The sequence below is a fragment of the Balaenoptera physalus genome (genome assembly GCF_965194825.1).
Source record: "Balaenoptera physalus genome assembly, chromosome: 2".
Classification (NCBI taxonomy): domain Eukaryota; kingdom Metazoa; phylum Chordata; class Mammalia; order Artiodactyla; family Balaenopteridae; genus Balaenoptera; species Balaenoptera physalus.
This window is the reverse complement of record NC_138883.1, coordinates 167088399-167105922: the sequence shown is the minus strand read 5'-3', so window position 1 is coordinate 167105922 and position 17524 is coordinate 167088399. Positions and strand designations below refer to the sequence as shown.

General features: G+C 40.3%; 1 protein-coding gene across 2 annotated transcripts in view; it reads left to right on the top strand.

The window, feature by feature from the left end:
• Nucleotides 1–17524, top strand: part of PIP4K2A (phosphatidylinositol-5-phosphate 4-kinase type 2 alpha) — a 175869-nt gene that overhangs the window by 129411 nt on the left and 28934 nt on the right. For both annotated transcript variants that reach the window (XM_082449816.1, XM_082449817.1), the window contains exons 5-6: nt 2100–2246; nt 6388–6426. In XM_082449816.1, coding sequence (XP_082305942.1) covers nt 2100–2246; nt 6388–6426 — 186 coding nt within the window. The remainder of the gene's footprint in view (nt 1–2099; nt 2247–6387; nt 6427–17524) is intronic.

Genomic DNA, 17524 nt, shown 5'->3' with positions numbered 1-17524 from the left:
CTTCTTTCCCCTTCATTTTAAAGAAAGGAAAACCTAACTTTCCTTTGCAAGGTGCAATGGGACCCAGTTTGTAAGGATGGTCTTTTGAGGAGAAGTGTCTCCATCTTGTGGCCTTTTAGAGTATGGTCATTCAAGACTGATAAACACATGTTGTGTTTTTGCAACTCTCCTTGGAAATGGTGTCAGTTCTGGGACTTGTTCAGTGGATTTGATGAATCCAACATGGGGCCAGAGAGTGTCCATCTGTCTGTAGAGCGAGGGCAAGCCCTTTTCCACACCGCTGCTCTGGTGGGTAGTTTGTTTATTTCTTCAATGACATGAATTTTTTATTCAATGTCACTTGTAAATTTACAAAGTATTCATTTTAATGTGTCCAAAAAAAGAATATTTTTTCATAAATTACTTTTTTTAACTTTATTGAAGTATAGTTAATTTATAATGTTGTATTAATTTCTGCTGTACAGCAAAGTGACTCAGTTATACATATATATATTCTTTTCATATTCTTTTCCACTATGGTTTGTCACAGAATATTGAATATAGTTCCCTGTGCTATACAGTATGATGTTGTTTATTCATCCTATATATAATAGTTTGCCTCCGCTAAAATCAGATTCCCATTCCTGCCCTCCCTCCCCTTGGCAACCACAAGTCTTCTCTATAGCTGTGAGTCTGTTTTTGTTTCATAGCTATGTTGATCTATATCGTATTTTAGATTCCATATATAAGTGATATATGGCATTTGTCTTTCTTGTTTACTTACCTCGCTTAGTATGATAATCTCTAGGTCCATCCGTGTTGCTGCAAATGGCATTATTCAATTCTTTTTGATGGCTGAGTAATATTCCATTGTATATACATACCACATCTTCTTTATCCATTCCTCTGTGGATGGACATTTAGGTTGTTTCCATGTCTTGGCTATTGTAACTAGTGCTGCTATGAACAGAGGGGCGCATGTATCTTTTCAAAGTATCATTTTTTCTCAGTATATGCCCAGGAGTGGGATTGCTGGATCATATGGCAACTCTATTTTTAGTTTTTTGAGGAACCTCCATACTATTTTCCATAGTGGCTGCACCAATTTACATTCCCACCAACACAGTAGCAGGGTTCCCTTTTCTCCACACCCTCTCCAGCATTTGTTATTTGTAGACTTTTTAATGGTGGCCATTCTGACTGGTGTGAGGTGATACCTCATTGTAGTTTTGATTTGCATTTTTCTAATAATCAGCGATGCTGAGCATCTTTTCATGTGCCTGTTGGCCATGTGTATTTCTTCTTTGGAGAAGTGTTTTTCAAAAAAACAATTTTCGATTGGGTTGTTGGTTTTTTGCTGTTGTTGAGTTGTATGAGCTGTTTGTATATTTTGGAAATTAAGCCCTTGTCGGTCGCTTCGTTTGCAAATATATTCTCCCATTCTGTAGGTTGTCTTTTCATTTTGTTTATGGTTTCCTTTGCTGTGCAAAAGCTTGTAAGTTTGATTAGGTCCCATTTGTTTATTTTTGTTTTTATTCCTTTTGCCTTGGGAGACCAGTGGGCAATTTAAACATTAGAGTCTCAATAAGAAACAGGAAAACCAGGACTGGGGCCCGACTCTCCCAGCTTCTAACACTGACCTTTCTCCACAATTTCCTTTTTAACCTCGACTTCAACACTGTTAAAGGAGTTGATTTTAGTGGCCAAGTCACGCTGCCTCAACCTCATGAAATCATCGTAAAGGCTTCTAGGGAGGAAGATGGCAGCCCCAGGTAGAGTGTGATTTCACTTTAAAGGAATTACAGAAAGGACCAATCACTTGTCCTCTCACCCTACGCCATTATATCCAAGTTTTGACTTTACAAATTAGTTTGGAATGTTTGTTTGTTAGGGAGAAGATGTCTCTCGAGATAGAGTTGAATTTTCTTATCTGTGTCTGCACAGTGGACGCAGACCTGTACTGCTGAAGGCAGTACAAACATGGTCATTTTCTGTAAACAGGACGTTAATAGTTGTATAAGCCATTATCACTTTGTATAAACACCATAGCAGAAGAGTTACATTTTACATCTGAATGAACACCTTGTGACTGGGTCCCCCCCTCTTTCTCTCCTGTGCAGTATATAGTGGAATGTCACGGGATCACTCTCCTTCCCCAGTTCCTGGGCATGTACCGGCTTAATGTTGACGGAGTTGAAATATATGTGATTGTTACAAGGAATGTGTTCAGCCACCGTTTATCTGTATATAGGAAATATGACTTAAAGGTAAGATTGATTTGTATTAACTTCTATTCATTAAGCTTGGTCATCCGCGTTGTATGTAATTGATCATGCTGAGCAGTTAGGAGGCGCCCAGAGCTCACAGCTGCCAGGAGCGCTCCTTTGTGTTAAGCGAGGACCACTTGTACCTACGAGAGATACCACGTCTATTTTATTCAACAAGTATGTATTGAACACCAGCTATGTGCCAGGCACTGCTTTAGGTGCTGGGAATAGTTTGATGAACAAAACAGACCAAACCTGCTCTCAACGAGCTGACATTCTGGTGGGTGAAGACGGATGGTAATAAGTAAAAGGAGTAAGTAAATCATGGAGTATACTAGGAAGTGATCAGTGCCATGGGCAGAAGTAAAGACAGGAAGCACGGGGAAGGGATGCGGTTTTGAATAGGGTTTCGCTTCACTGCAGACCTGAAGGAGGTGAGGGATAGGCTGAGGAGCGGGCCTGGAGACAGGCTGTTTCAGAGACCTCAAGTGAGAGGCGGACCACTGGAAATTCTGATTGTGGAGTGAGGGGATCTGACTTCTGGGATCACCGACATAGGCAACGTCCAGGTCAGGAGCAGGCAGACTGTGACCTGCCTCCATGGCACGGCCAACATGGCCATTTTTGTAAATAGTTTTATTGGAACCCCACAATGCCTGTGGTTTGTGTATCGTATGTGGTTGCACTATAACAACAGCAGAGTTGAGTAGTTACCATAGAGACCGTTTTGGACCACAAAGCCTAAAACACTACCCCTCTGACCCTTTTCAGAAAAAGTTTTCCAATCTTTGGTCTTCATCAGTGGATCTCGAATTTTTTGATCTCAGACTCTTTCACACCCTTAAAAGAGGACCCCAAAAAGCTTCTGCTTATGTAGGTTATGTCTACTAATACTTACAATATTAGAAATGAGACACCATTGAAAAAAACTTATTTAAAATAGTAAAACCATTACATGTTAGCATATCTTTATGAAAAATATCTTCCAAATCAAAAAGTTTCATGGAACAGGTAGCATTGTTTTATATCTTTGCAAGTCTAATGTCAGGTTTGGTGAGACAGTTAGAACATCCTGTCTGGTTTGGCTGTCCACCTGTTGCCAAGTTATTTGATTGAAGTGTATGAAGAAGATCAGACCTTACACAAATATGTAGTTGGAAAAGGAGGAGTTTTTAATAACTTTTTCAGAAATTTGTGGATGTTTTCCTTTGATATCACACCTTAACCTGACAAGTGGTAATTTCTCAAAGCTGAGTTACAGTGTGGAATCTGAAATCACATCAGTGAACTCTTAAAAATCCGTCAGTCTGTTTTCACGCATTGGTCTGGCTACATCATGCTTTGGTTATTTGGAATGATGGATTCACTGAGTTAGGTGAACTGCTTCCTCAAGGCTATTCATATGTTTTATGACAAACTCTACTAATACCATTTGGTGCCTCTGCTGGCTTTGTGCTAAGCTGCCAACAGTTTTACCCACCATTGTATTTGCAGTATCCATGCAAATATCAAGATGGTGAAATAGGCAAATAGTGTCTCAGAATTATTATAAAGATAGTTTTGACTTTGCAGACCCCTGGGTGCTGAACTATGCTTTGAGAAATGCTAGTCTAAGGGAGGGGGAATGTTCTAGGCTTATCTCCTACCCTGTGGAGTTCAGATGAACTATATAAGCTTCCCAAATACAGCTTTGCCCTGTCCTGCCTCCAAGTCGTAGCTATTTTATAGGTGGAAATCCCAGCCTACAGGGCTACGGGGCTCTTTGGAACCATCTCTCTCATGAGGCCCTTTGCAGTGTTACTTAGCTCACTCTGCTGAGTATTATAGGTCTTTTCACTGGCCTGACTCTCCCATGTAAGAAGCCAGATGACCTCTGAAGCCGCATGTCCTGGTTTTACTACTTGTTAGCTGTGTGCAAGATGCTGAACCTCTATGAGCCACAGTTTCTTCATCTGTAGAACAGAGATGATCTTACCTCCGCTGCTGTGAGGATTAATGAGATACGTATGTGTCACGTCCAGCATAACGCACGGCATATGGGGAGGAGTGGATGAATGTTCATTGTCTCATCCATTCTACTAATAAGTCCCTTAAAGGCAGTTGTTTTGGTTCTACTTTTTTATCCCCCGGAAATGCTTAAGGTAGTGCCTCTATCTGAAGCATATCCTGCTTGAGCATATCCTGTTCAAGCATATCCTGATGTAAATTATGCTTATAGACTGGGTGTTATAGTTTTAACCTTGGCTGTCATGATTTCATCTCCCTTTTTAGCTTGTGGAATAAACTTTTCTTGCCAGTACTTGCCGTTGTGAGGGGACCTGGGCATCTGGCATCATTTCATGGCTCAAACTCTCAGCCTTGACTGACTTACGTTTCTAATTTTGTTTTAATTTTTAAATTCTGAATGAATTTAAATTTGGATGAGTTTTTCCAGGCTAATGCTCTGCATTTTTACATAGAGACGAAGCTTCAGTGAGAATCAGGAGCAGAGTAAATTATATCCTAGAGGGAAAACACACACAGAGACTAAAAAACTTGGTTAAAGATACAGAGACCCAGGTATTACAAGTATTTAATACTTGAGTATTAAGCCCCCCCTCCCCTTTAAATTTGGGAACATTCTTTGTTAGCAGTCAGTGTATAGAGGAAGATACTATGGCCCGAATTCAAGAATCTGTAAAGGAAAAAACAAACCATTGCAAGTGACAGCTGCTGGGCTCAGCCAGGCAGAGGGCTTTCCTTCACGAACAGTTTACACGGTTCATCTTCACTTGCTGGGTCAGCTCTGTGCTCCTCTGACACATCCCCCAGAAGCTTCGAGCATCTTCCCTGGGTTGGCAGCAGGGTCTTTCGGATCCACCAGACCTGGGAATGCCGAGCGTGGGGCAGATGGAGAAGTGGCCTCAGGGAGCCCCTGGCCTGGGCTCGGCCCCCTTCCGCAGTGCAAGGAGGCTCCCCATCTGTGAGCACGTTACACACACCCTGACTCATGCCTGAGCTGCTCGAAGGCAAGGTGGTCATACAGCAAAAATGTTAAGAGTGGCCAACCTAGAAGCTACTTTAAATTTTCCCAAGTCACATACACATTCTTAATGATTGGCTAATGCAAGTATTCCAGGCCAATAAATATCTATTTAAAAGATAGTCAGGTAAATGGATCGCTCCACTGACCTAGTCATAGTCTGGGCACCCAGTGCTGGGAGGGAAGGGAGAGCAGTCAGTTGGGCTGTGACCCTCCTCCAGCCGTTTACTCAGCAAACAAACACTGGGCGCTGCTGGGTGAGACACCGCGATGGTCACCACGGAGCACAAAGGATAAATGCTCACTGTTGTATTAACAAAGTTAGGAATTCACTGGCCATTTGTTTCCTAATCTTTCTTTTGCATTAAGATCTTCCACAAACAAAGGACAGTTTCTGTTCTTGAACTCTACCCCAAAGCACCCCTGTCGGCATCAGGAGGACTCGGTCATTTCAGACAACACAGAACCGAGGGCATCATTTTGAAAACCAGTGCGGTAGAGTAGAAATTGCTGCGACCAAGAACTGTGTTTTCTTCTACTTTATACCTCTGTGCTCAGCCTAGGTTCTGACACAGAAGCGGTGCAAGGAGACGTGTGTTTGAAGGGACCTCCAAAGTGAAAGGGGCCGGGAAGTACCCACTGGGTCTTAGTCATGGTAAGTGAGGAAGCACATTCATCAGTAACCCTAAGCCAGGGGAGACGGGCAGTCGGGGCCCAGGGCACGCCCCCACCTAGAGGATGCAGCGTGGGAAAGAGGCCTCTATGCCCCAGTGGTCACTGCGGCCAGCTGACGGCCCACTTCACTTTGCAGACCCTCAAACCAACCATTTGTGGCGACTGATGTTTGACTCCACGTTTAGTAAGTCATTGTTCACGTGATTGTCAGGTTTTCTGATTTCCAGCAGGAGGACAGGAACCAGGGAGAAGAGAGCACAGGTGACACAGCAGGGAAGGGGTTGGAGACAGGTGGACGGAAATCCCTGCAGAGGGTGCAGCGCACTCGGGGAGGGGCCAGAGCAAAGTCGGTGCTCATTTATTTCCGTGCTCTGCCCTGGAGCATTTGCATATTTCACGTGAAGCTGATACCGCGCATGTTTTCATTATCTCTTTCTCTTTCAGGGCTCTACAGTGGCTAGGGAAGCAAGTGACAAAGAAAAGGTAAGTGCCCGGCGGCTCTCTCACCTCACTCCCGTGGGCATGCGGTTCTAGCCATTTCCCCTCCACTACAGTGAGAAGCTCTTCACGGGCCTGAGGAACGTTCCCCTCCAGTTCTCTCCCTCAGGTTGGCTGCCCTGTTGGACAGTGAAGTAGTTATTAGTTTGAGGTGTGTGTGAAACATTTCCCATCAATGTGATCTTGAGAAAACAGCCGCCTCTGCTGTCAGCACGCTCCAAACTGGCAGGTACAACCCAGCACCCGAGTCCTAACCCCACTTTATGACTAACAGGCCAGGTGTGACCTTGAGTCAGTTTCTCTGCCTCCCTGAGCCCCAGTTTTCTCACCTGTAAAAACGACAGTGTTGAGCTTCAAATTCACCAATAAAATATTGGCTTAATGAGCTTCAAACTCCTTTCCAACTATAAAATGTTAAGATCTAATTAGAGTATTTTTTGTGTGTAAAGACTTAGGGATGGACGAGGAGACTCTTTTTTCTGAGTCACTGGACATTAGGTAATACTTGAACCACATTTTGTTAATTATGCAGGATTATAAACAGATTCAACTGGAATCAGTTTAAGAATTTGGGAGGCAGCTTTCTGTGTGCAAACCTCAACTGCCCCAAATGGGGATTTGCTTACAGGAAAGGCACCTCTATACTCTCAGCTTACTCCTCATCATGTTGAGGTGCCTTTTCTTGACCAAACCATCTGAAAGCTGGGCTCAAGGTTTTTGTTTCTCAATTAAATTATTTAGGATGATATCACTCAGTTTGGGTTTAAATTTTATAGATTTGGAAATCTCCTTTTACTTATTCATCCAGAAGTTTGTGAATGTCTTTATGCTTACTGTCCTAGCTTCAGGGGCTAAAATAATTAACCACACAGACATGTCCTGCAAAGCGATACAGACATTACAAAGGAAATGACAGTATCGTGTTGTAAGTTCTTTGATAGGAAACACATAGCAAGGGCACCTAAATCTGGCTCGGTGGTCTTCCTGGAAGAGATGATTGGAAACCTGAAGGATGAGTAGGCGTTAGCTAGAGAAGGAGCAGTGTGTGCAGAGGGGGAGCACTTGGTGCTTTCATTGGAGGGTGGGAGGAGGCCACAGAGGTAAGCAGGGCCATCTAGAGTGGCTGTGGAAATAATCCAGAATAGATGGTGGCCCGACCTGGGGTGGTGGAAGAGTATAGAGAGATTTAGGAAGAAGAATCCACAGAACTCAGAGATTGAATATGGGAGGTGAACAGTGCCAGGGAGTGTGTGTGGAGGGAGGGTGACCGCACACTTTCTGGTTTGGACAGTGGGGTAGGTGCTGATTCCACTCATGGAAAAAGGGAGCAGGCGGAGTAGTTAGAGTTGTCAGCACAGCATCAGAACAGAGATGTCCAGTAGGCATGAGAGGCTGCAGAGAGGGCTTCCGCTGGAAAAGGGGGCTTGGGAAACCTGCCGGGAAGGGTGACCAAAGACAGGGAAGTGTAAATGAGGTCACCTACGATGAGCCTAACATGAGAAAGGAAACACTCACTCAAGTCCAGGAAGCACGGAGAGTCCCATACAAGATAAACCCAAGGAGGAATACACCAAGACACATGTTAATCAAACTGCCAAAAATTAAAGACAAAGAAAAAATATTAAAAGTATCAAGGGAAAAGCAACAGTTGTTAACATACAAGGGAACTCCCATAAGGTTATCAGCTGATTTTTCGGCAGAAACTCTGCAGGCCAGAAGGAAGTGGCATGATATATTTAAAGTGATGAAAGGGAAAAACCTACAACCAAGAATACTGTGTCCAGCAAGGCTCTCGTTCAAATTTGACAGAGAAATCAAAAGCTTCACAGACAAGCAAAAGCCAAGAGAATTCAGCACCAGCAAACCAGCTTTACAACAAATCCTAAAGGAACTTCTCTAGGCAGAAAATAAAAGGCCACAACTAGAAACAAGAAAATTATGAATGGGAAAGCTCACTGGTAAAGGCAAACATGAAATAAAGGTACGGGATCATCCACACACAAATATGATGTCAAAACTAGCAATCATGAGACCAGTAGAGTACAAATGCAGGAAATGCATTGGAAGTTAAGAGACCAGCAACTTAAAACAATCCTGTATATATACTGACTGCTATACCAAAAACCTCATGGGAACCACAAACCAAAAATCTGCAGTAGATACACACACAAAAAAGAAAAAACAATCCAAACACAACACTAAAGATAGTCATCAAGTCACAAGAGAAGTGAACAAAAGGGGAAGGGAAGAAAAAAGACCTGCAAAAACAAATGCAAAACAATTAACAAAATGGCAATAAGAACATACATACCAATAATTACCTTAAATGTAAATGGATTAAATGCTCCAGCCAAGACATAGACTGGCTGAATAGATACAAAAACAAGACCCATATATATGTTGTCTACAAGAGATGCACTTCAGATCTAGGGACACATACAGACTGAAAGTGAGGGGATGGAAAAAGGTATTTCATGTAAATGGAAATCAAAAGAAAGCTGGAGTAGCAATACTCATATCAGACAAAATAGACTTTAAAGACTGTTAAAAGAGACAAAGGACTCTACATAATGATCAAGGGATCAGTCCAAGAAGATATAACAGTTGTAAATATATATACACCCAACATAGGAGCACCTCAATATAAAAGGCAAATGCTAACAGCCATAAAAGGAGAAACCAACAGTAACTCAGTAATAGTGGGGGACACCCACTCTCATCAATGGACAGATCATCCAGACAGAAAATCAATAAGGAAACACAGGCCTTAAATGACACATTAGACCAGGTGCACTTAATTGATATCTATAGAACATTCCATCTGAAAGAACAGAATACACTTTCTTCTCAAGTGCACATGGAACATTCTCCAGGATAGGTCACATCTTGGGCCACAAATCAAGCCTTGTAAAACTTAAGAAAACTGAAATCATATCAGGCATCTTTTCCAACCACAACTCTATGAGCTTAGAAATCAGTTACAGGAAAATAACTGTAAAAAATACAGACACGTGGAGGCTGAACAATATGTTACTAAACAACCAATGGATCACTGAAGAAACCAAAGAGGAAATCAGAAAATACCCAGAGACAAATGACAACAAAAACACAACAATCTAAAACCTATGGGATGCAGCAAAAGCAGTTTCTAAGAGGGAAGTTTATACCAATACAATCTTAACCTCAGGAAACAAGAAAAATCTCAAATGAACAACCTAACCTTATACCTAAAGCAACTAGAGAAAGAAGAACAAACAAAACCCAAAGTTAGCAGAAGGAAAGAAATCATAAAGATCAGAGTAGAAATAAATGAAAGAAACAAGAAAACAATAGAAAAGATCAATGAAACTAAAAGCTGGTTCTTTGAAAAGATAAAATTGATAAACCTTTAGAAGAAAAGGGAAAGGACTCAAATCAATAAAATTAGAAATGAAAAAAAGTTACAAGTGACACCACAGAAATACAAAGGATCATAAGAAATTACTACAAACAACTATATGCCAATAAAAAGAACAACCTAGAAGAAACAGACAAATTCTTGGAAAGGTACAACCTCCAAGACTGAAGGAAGGAGAAATACAAAGTATGAACAGACCAATCACAAGTACTGAAATTGAAACAGTGATTTTAAAACTTCCAACAAAGAGAAGTCCAGGGCCAGATGGCTTGACAGGCGAATTCTATCAAACATTTAGAGAAGAGTTAACACCTACCCTTCTGAAACTCTTCCAAAAAATTGCAGAGGAAGGAACACTCAGCTCATTCTATGAGACCACCATCACCCTGATACCAAAACCAGAAGAAAGATGCCACAAGAAAAAGAAAATTACAGGCCAATATCATTGATGAACATAGATGCAAAAATACTCAACAAAATACTAGCAAACCAAATCCAGCAATACATTAAAAGGATCATACATGATGATCAAGTGGGATTTACCCTAGGGATACAAGGATTCTTCAGTATCCACAAATCAATCAGTGTGGTATACCACATTAACAAACTGAAGAATAAAAACCATATGATCATCTCAATAGATGCAGAAAAAGCTTTTGACAAAATTCAACAGCTGTTTATAATAAAAACTCTCCAGAAAGTGGGCATAGAGGGAACTTACCTCAACAGAATAAAGGCCATATATGACAAACCCACAGCTAACATCATTCTCAATGGTGAAAAGCTGAAAGCATTCCCTCTAAGATCAGGAACAAGACAAGGATGTCCCCTCTCACCACTATTATTCAACATAGTTTTGGAAGTCCTAGCCACAGCAATCAGAGAAGAAAAAGAAATAAAAGGAATCCAAACTAGAAAAGAAGAAGTAAATCTGTCACTGTTTTCAGATGACATGAAACTATATATAGAAAATCCTAAAGATGCTACCAGAAGACTACTAGAGCTAATCAATGAATTCGGTAAAGTTGCAGGATACAAAAGTAATACATAAATCTCTTGCATTCCTATACACTAACAACAAAAGATCAGAAAGAGAAATTAAGGAAACAATCCCATTTACCGTCACATCAAAAAGAATAAAATACCTAGGAATAAACCTACCTAAGGAGGCAAAAGACCTGTGCTCTGAAAAGTATAAGACACTGATGAAAGAAGCCGAAGATGACACAGATGGAAAGACATACCACGTTCTTGGATTGGAAGAATCAGTATTGTCAAAATGACTATACTACCCAAGGCAATCGACAGATTCAATGCAACCCCTATCAAATTACCAGTGGCATTTTTCACAGAATTGGAACAAAAAATTTTTTAATTTGTATGGAAACACAGAAGACCCCAAACAGCCAAAGCAATCTTGAAAGAACGGAGCTGGAGGAATTGGGCTCCTTGACTTCAGACTATACCACAAAGCTACAGTAATCAAAACAGTATGGTGCTGGCACAAACACAGAAATGTAGATCAATGGAACAGGATAGAAAGCCCAGAAATAAACACACACACCTATGGCCAATTAATCTATGACAAAGGAGGCAAGAATATACAATGGAGAAAAGACAGTCTTTTGAATAAGTGGTGCTGGGAAAACTGGACAGCTACATGTAAAAGAATGAAATTAGAACATTCTCTAATACCATACACAAAAATAAACTCAAAATGGATCAAAGACCTAAATGTAAGGCCGGACACTATAAAACTCTTAGAGGAAAACATAGGCAAAACACTCTGACATAAATTGCAGCAAGATCTTTTTTGATCCACCTCCTAGAATAATGGAAATAAAATAAAAAATAAACAAATGGGACCTAATGAAACTTAAAAGCTTTTGCACAGCAAAGGAAACCATAATCAAAACAAAAAGACAACCCCCAGAATGGGAAAAAATATTTGCAAACAAAGCAGCCGACAAGGGACTAATCTCCAAAATATACAAACAGCTCATGCAGCATTATGTCAAAAAAACAAACAACCCAATAAAAAAATGGGCAGAAGATCTAAATAGACATTTTTCTAATGAAGATATACAGATGGCCAAAAAGCACATCAAAAGATGCTCAACATCACTAATTATCAGAGAAATGCAAATCAAAACTACAATGAGGTATCACTTCACACTGGTCAGAATGGCCATCATCAAAAAGTCTACAAACAATAAATGCTGGAGAGGGTGTGGAGAAAAGGTAACCCTCCTACACTGTTGGTGGGAATGTAAATTGATACAACCACTATGGAGAACAGTATGCAGGTTCCTTTAAAAACTAAAAATAGAACTACCATATGATCCAGCAATCCCACTCCTGGGCATATATTCAGAGAAAACCATAATTTGAAAAGATACATGCACCCCAATGTTCACTGTCGCACTGGTTACAATAGCCAAGACATGGAAGCAACCTAAATGTCCATCAACAGATGAATGGATAAAGATGTGGTACATATATACAATGGAATATTACTCAGCCATGAAAAAGAATGAAACAATGCCATTTGCAGCAACTTGGATGGGCCTAGAGGTTATCATACTAAGTGAAGTAAGTCAGAAAGAGAAAAACAAATACCATATGATATCACTCATGTGGAATCTAATTTTTTTAAATGATATAAATGAACTTATTTACAAAACAGAAACAGACTCACAGATTTCGAAAACAAACTTATGGTTACCCAAGGGGAAAGGTGAGGGGTGGGGGGATAAATTAGGAGCTTGGGATTAGCATACATACACACTACTATATGTAAAATAGATAACTAACAAGGACCTACCGTATAGCAGAGGGAACTCAATATTCTATAATAACCTATATGGGAAAAGAATATGAAAAAGAATTAATATATCTATATGTATAACTGAATTGCTATGCTGTACACTTGAAACTAACATGATATTGTAAATCAACCATACTCCAATAAAGTTTTAAAAAATAAATAAAAATTTAAAAAAAGAAGTGAGGCAGAGAAAAAGGAAACGGTGGCTCCTTTGACAGTTTATATTTTTACTGTGCACCAGAGACTCTATTTTCACGCTTCCAACCTCTGTGTAAATCACCGTGAAGGCACCGGCTTTGGCCAAAAGCAGCAGAAACGACAGACTGTCAACTTCTGTTTACATGTTGCTATGTAAACATTTTTTCCAGGTGCCAAAGACTCAAGCGGGTGTTTGAGTTTTAGTCCATGAGAAACTCAGAGGCTTAGTATCATTGGGATTTTCTGCTAGGAGAAAATATCTGGGCTGTTTAAAGAACCACACACTAGCATTGAAAGAAGGCTTTTTCAGCATCATCAAAAGAAGGCAGCCCCGGAGTAAGAGCTGTGGCCCTGATGCTGTGCGCTACTCCACAGGGGTTGCTCTGTTTTTATTTCGTTCCCAAGTCTCTTGAGACTACTGCTAGTGGCCTTTTTTTTCTGTTCATTTTGATTTCTTCAGGTTCTATCCCCAGGGGCTTGGTCTGCTATGACAATAACAATGCCAAGAAAGACAGTTACAGCCAATGGGGTGATTGCCGCAGAATCCGAAGTCCTAAAACAAGGACACATAGGAAGGAAAGCCACAGTATTTGACGTGGTTCTGATGGCTCATCATCAGGAGCAGAACATTCAGTTACCCGTCTGTCCCTCCCCAGCTCTGCCTCTAGACACTTTCCAGGAACCCAGGGCATTTACCGCAGTTCCACTCCCTGCCTCACCAAAAATGTTTAGCCCTTCATTGGTGTAGGTTTCTGTGAAAAAGACATGAAATTACAGAATGTGTTTAACAGAAACCCACTTTTCTGAGGATGCTGCTAGGATGCTTTTATCGTCTATTGAATGTGCACAAATTGTTCCTCAAAACATCACCCCTGGAAGTGGACTTAGAGACGTCAGAAACAGGAGGTACCTTAAGAGGTCAGAGTCCCGTTTCCCCACCTCACATGTGATCGATTTGAGACCCAGAAGCTTACTTTCCCACACTGCATCACACAGTCGGTGGCAGAGGCAAAACCTTACCTTAACTGCGGGTTATTTTTTTTATTGTTAATCTCGATGTACTGGGATTTAAAAGGTAAGTAATAGTAACCAACGTTTGTTGAACGGAATGTATACTATATGCCAAGCCTGTTGTAAATTTTACACAAATTTGCTCATGTCATCCTGACCACCACCTTTAAGGTGGAGGCTGTTATTACTTCCTTTGAGTAAATGAAGTTACTTGACAGACAGGCTGTAACTTGCACCACAGTTTTGACATGACCCAGCCGGAGTTCCAGCCCAGAGCGCACATTTCTAACCTTCTAAAATGTTTGAGAGACTTCTTTCTTTTTTTAAAAAAAGAGGATTTATTATCAAAAATTCATATTAACCCCATGAATCATGAAGATGAACAAGGAAACATTTCACTACAATGTTTCATTGACAAAAACATGTAACTCCAAAACAATATGGTACTAAGGCAGTTCATTGAGTCTTGATTTAAAAGTAAAAAAAAAAAAAAAAAAAAAAAAGTAATGAAATAAATCGTTTGGCCTCATACCATGTTGACAAAAACCACCAATTCATATTTCCTCCATTTGAGAAGTGCAGGTATTTCTGTAAATACAGTCTGTGTCACTGTATCTTACACTATGTAAACATTAGGATTGTCTATGCAGTAGCCCCTAGGAAGAATTCAATGCTTTCTACTTCTTTCTGGGCTTGGGGTTCCTGATAGCTCTTCTTCCAGGAGGAGCAGCTCCAAAGCACCATCCACCTGCCCTTTTAGCTTACTGGCACTCACTGGGCACAGGCAAGAGGAAGTAGCTTGAAGACATGGGATGTGAAAGTAATCAAAACTGGTAATTTTTGGAGACTGTGCCTGCCTTGACAACAGGACATGATGTCTCTCTGATATGGCAGTTTGTTTATAATCTGGCAACAACCAAGGTAACATTTACTAAACTGTAACACATAACAGTAAATGAAATGTATTAATGAAGCTGAACTCTTAAAACCCTTGGGTTTTTAAGTTCAAAAAATTTTCTTTGCTTTCCTTTTTCTGTCAGTTTTCAGGCTTTCTTTCCATGATCAGTTAATATTTTTGACTCTTCCAAAAAGCATGCTGTTCTTTGTCTTCACGAATAAAACCATAAATTATCAAAGCAATCACTGTTATCTCTAGTTAGAAATAATTGGAGAAGGCTGAAAATATTTATTTTCTACATTTTAGCCTTTTATAAATGAAACCAAATGGTCTGCAAGAATATTTTCATTGCAATCATTGTATAATCATTTTCTACGAAATTGCAAAGAACAATTTTCACAGAGACTCTCCATTGATGTGGCTTAATTAGTAATCTGAATTCTTAGTTTTTCTTTCATTTGCATCATTGTAGCTGTTTTAATTTCACATACTTTCCACTTGTTGATGGTAAGTTTTAAAACTGTCATTTCAGATATTTCATGATATAGGTGCAGAAAGGTCCCCCCCCTACGATTTGAGCTTGACACGTAATTAGTGTGATTTGCATTAGCATAATAATGAAGATGGAACTGAAGGAAATAAAGAAGTTATATTCCAACAATAATGGAATCGCTTTCATGGCAACAAGTATCAGAACATGCATGTACAGATGTCTTGAATTTTTTTTTAAAAAGAGCAGAACGGTGTGTGTTTTTTTTTTTTTAAACCGTTGTCAGATTCTGACAGCTGCTATGACTTGTTTTATTCTTTAATTCTTTCCTTTATTAATGGAAGGGCATCTTGCATTCATGGCTCCAGCAGTATCGCCCCCTCTAAATGAGACAGAAATGCGAATCTCCCTGGTGGTCCATCTTTTCACAGCTGCACTGCAATTCCAGTGTGACATCAAATTAGTAATTATAGCTAAGCGGACCGCTTTTTACAAATGACAGTCTTAGCATGCTGCCAGCAAGCAAGCTACCCAGCAGGGAATCCGGGCAAGTAAAAGAAAACATAACTGGACTCACTTGATTTCTGGGGGATTTGACCTGACTCTTTAAAGAGTCCATGTTCTTGAGAGGGAGAGAGAGCGAGTCCTGGGGATTTACACAGATATGCATTTTGTTCATCGTTCTATGCAGTTCTTCTCAAAACTCATGTCTGGTTTTATTAAGTAAAGTAAAGCCTGTATAATGGAGTCATTGGGTCACAATAAGAAGATTCCTTTTAACATCTAACCTTCTCCCTGGAACCCGTTTGAAAGAAAACAGCTGCCCTGCAGTTGGCATTTGTATAACTATATTGGCAATAATCACTGTTGACACTTTGATAATGGGCTACAAAAAGCTGCCTGGTCGATTCTTAGGAATTGTGAATTGCACTGGCAATTAAGTGACTGTCACCATCTCTGACATTTTACCTATTACTGACTGAAGGTTCAGGAAAATTCATCATTAATACCCTCACATCAAAAAAAAACAAACAAAACAATGCTTTCCTAAACCAGTTTTCAGCATTTCTTTTGTGATCTTTAAATTGTAACGAATTATAATTAATTACCACCTCCATCTGGTTCTTTAGGATGAGTTAAAGGCAAGGTAACAAAAGATGGTAAGCTTGGAGCATAAGGTACAAAAACAGCAGTGTGTCCTTCTGGGAATCTTCCTTTGCTCAGTTAAAAAGCCCTTCCTTTTCCGTTGTCAGTGGATGATCAGTTAATGGGAGATTGTCAAGGTTTTTAGGCCCTCAACTCAGCTAATGCTTTAACCTCCTGTAAAATTCATTTCTTCTGTGAATGAAGAAAGATTCATTTCATTTCTTCTGTGAATCATTTCCCTTTGCCAGCCAGTGTTAGACACACCTATCCCGGCACCCAGAGTGCAGGGGGAAATAGGCCATCCGGGCAGAAGCAGGGCCATCTGCCTCCTGGCCCGGACATGTTTTATAAAAGGGCGTTTGGAGGGGAAAAGCACCAACCAGAGCCCTAGCAAATCTGAGTCCCAGCCCCTGCTCTGGCGCTAATGGAAGTTTGGGGTTTGGGGATAAATCATCTGACTTAGTCTTCATTTATTAAAGGATTTCATTGGTCCTCATGCTTTAGTGTTTGCAAGAATCCCTTGTTTCAAATGAGGCTTTCCCTCCCACAGAGGTGCACTTCAGCAGACTTGACAATCACTTAAATCCTGTCTGCTCGAGGCATGGGTTAAGGTGATTGCTATTACTAATGGAAAAAATCGTATGAACTGTTACGTAAGTTTGCAGATGTCTGAGCAAAGCCTTAAGAACCCTATAATGTAAACCATGGGGGTTATTCTGGGAAGCGGAGTTTTAAAGTTTGATTCCTTTGGACTTTGGTAAGAGTGGCATGTGAAGAAGAAAGATAACATGAAGTAATTCCTGTGAGCATCTCCCAGATGACAGCATTAGTCCTCAGGCCAGACTGGTTTATGGCGGTGTATAAACTCAGTTTCACTGGAATGAACTGAACTCAAATTATCCCAAGCACACAGAAGCAGTGTTGTTAGATGTGGGAATTTTTTTTTTAAGCTGACAACTTACGCAGTTGGTTTCAAAAAGAGTTGGGGCGGAGACACAACTTCCAAAATATAGTATGTGGCTTGAGTTTAAGCCAACCTGCTGCAGATGTATAATAAAACAATAAAATTATGATGTTCACTAGATTAGTATTAAACCAGAAACTATACGATTTAGC